At 60.6% G+C, this 1877-nt stretch overlaps 1 protein-coding gene across 1 annotated transcript in view; it reads right to left on the reverse strand.

The window, feature by feature from the left end:
• LOC105310691 (protein GREB1-like) overlaps positions 1-1871 on the reverse strand; it is a gene marked incomplete at its 3' end in the record, with an annotated part of 4948 nt that extends 3077 nt beyond the window's left edge. Inside the window, exons 1-2 of the mRNA XM_011386823.2 lie at positions 1740-1871; positions 22-207 (exon numbers count right to left, since the gene is read on the reverse strand). Coding sequence (XP_011385125.2) covers positions 22-207; positions 1740-1863 — 310 coding nt within the window. The remainder of the gene's footprint in view (positions 1-21; positions 208-1739) is intronic.
• Between the last annotated feature and the right edge of the window lie 6 nt (positions 1872-1877).

The following is a 1877-nucleotide window of genomic DNA, read 5'->3' on the forward strand; positions in this document are numbered from 1 at the left end:
CGGAAGGGGAGGGAGACTCACCCAGCTGGACGAGATAGTAGACGGTGAGCAGGAGCTGCATCTCCTGCGAGATGGGCTGCGCGGCGCAGGCCCCGTGCTGTTCGTAGGCGCGCGAGACGGACTGGGAGTTCTGGTAGCACGTGTACAGCAGCGGGCTCACGACCACGTCGTTCAGGTTCCCGCAGAGGTAGGGGAAGTTCCCGTGGCCTGTGGAGGAACAGCATCCGCTTGGCGCTCGGCGCTTGGCGCTTGGCACTTGGCGCTTGGCGGCTGGCCTTGGCCACAGGGGCCCGAGGGGTGTGCGTATCTGAACGCAGGCGCACTAAGGCACGCAGGCGAGTGGCCCCTGGGGGACTTAGCGCCGTTTTCTGGGGAAATCCCAGCCTCCGGCCCTCGCTGATCTGATCGAGGGCCCCTGCTCTGACAGCTGAGCGGGGTCAGGCCTACGGAAGTCGGGGAGGAGCCAGAGGAGCACAAGCAGTACGGAGCAGGGTTCAGCTTAACACGGAGGGGCTGTGTGGGGCAGGAAGCAGCGAGAACTCGGAGAACCGAGAGGGTGGCCTGTGTCTGAGACGCGTGGCTGTTAGCGCAGGTCTGCGGGCCCCACCCCGACTTCTCCAAGGCTCCTGCTCAGAGTGGGTGCTGGAGCAGCGCTGTCCACACCACCAAGCCCGCACCCCGCCTTGCCCCTTCTCTCAACGCCGTGTCCTGGGGGCCTAACACACGGTGGCCACACTCAGAACGCACGCAACACGGCTGAGGGCTGGCCGTCATTTCAGTCGGCCGACAGGGCCTAGCGGGATGACTGGCCCCGCCTCTCACCCAGCTCAGGACCCAGATTTGCGCCCTTCTTCCTGAATACCCTGTTCATTTTCTGGTGTTTAGTGGGGAGAAAAAGGCGCGCCCTTTCTTCTTCCTTACCAGTTAGACACCTCTCCCCCTTTCCACTCCTCTCTCCTCTGTTCCTACATGACACCTAACACGGCACTGGCTCATTTAAGGACCTCCCGGTGTGTGTGTGCGTGTGTGTGTGTCACTATGTGCCCGCACCTCCCGGTGTGTGTGTGTGTGTCTGTGTGTCACTATGTGCCCACACACAGTGCCGGGGGCCATCGTCAAACAAGTCCTACCGAGGCCCCACATTTCAAGGTCATGAAAAAAAGGGATTTCTTCCGCGGAACCAAAAACCTCCCTCCACGTAGCACACGTTAGCCCCGGACACAAAACGGAGATAAAATCTAGCTTTGTTTTATGCTTCTACATGGTGAGCACAGCTATCTCTGCCCCACCAAAATCAGATGTCACAGTCAGAAAACACTAGTGACACAGGGAGACAGCAGGACACCCCCCCAGACCGGGGCTCCCGGTCTAATAAATGAGCAAAGGGCCGGGACCCAACTAACCCGCGGCGCTCAGCGCTGGGCCTGCTGCCCCAGCGGCAGCTCGGTGAGGCTGACCGAGCGAAGGAAGGGACACAGGAACGGGCAAACGGATGTCGTGGCACGGAACTGTTTTACTCGGGCTCGTGGTGGACATCCGTGACGAGCTCCGTAACCCTTGCCATCTGACCCGGGGCGATGCCCACGACACGTCTGCTTAGTTCTTTCGTTGCCGTGGCAAGGGCTTCAGATTTGCTCAGGACACCCTTGGAGTCACGCTGGAATGACGTCCGGGTGCTGCCTGCTTCTCGTGCAGCCCTTTGGGCCCCCTTCCCCCAACACTTGTCGCATAGTACTCGCCTTTAAATATCACCGGCTTGGCCTTGCATATTTTCATCAAGTTGTCGGGGACGGACACTGGTTCTCCAGAGGCCACGACAGGAAAGGTGACCGAAGCTGGTCCCGCCAAGCCAACCTGGGGCATGCAGGACCTTCCCG

This window comes from Pteropus vampyrus, unplaced genomic scaffold (genome assembly GCF_000151845.1).
Source record: "Pteropus vampyrus isolate Shadow unplaced genomic scaffold, Pvam_2.0 Scaffold9380, whole genome shotgun sequence".
Taxonomy (NCBI): domain Eukaryota; kingdom Metazoa; phylum Chordata; class Mammalia; order Chiroptera; family Pteropodidae; genus Pteropus; species Pteropus vampyrus.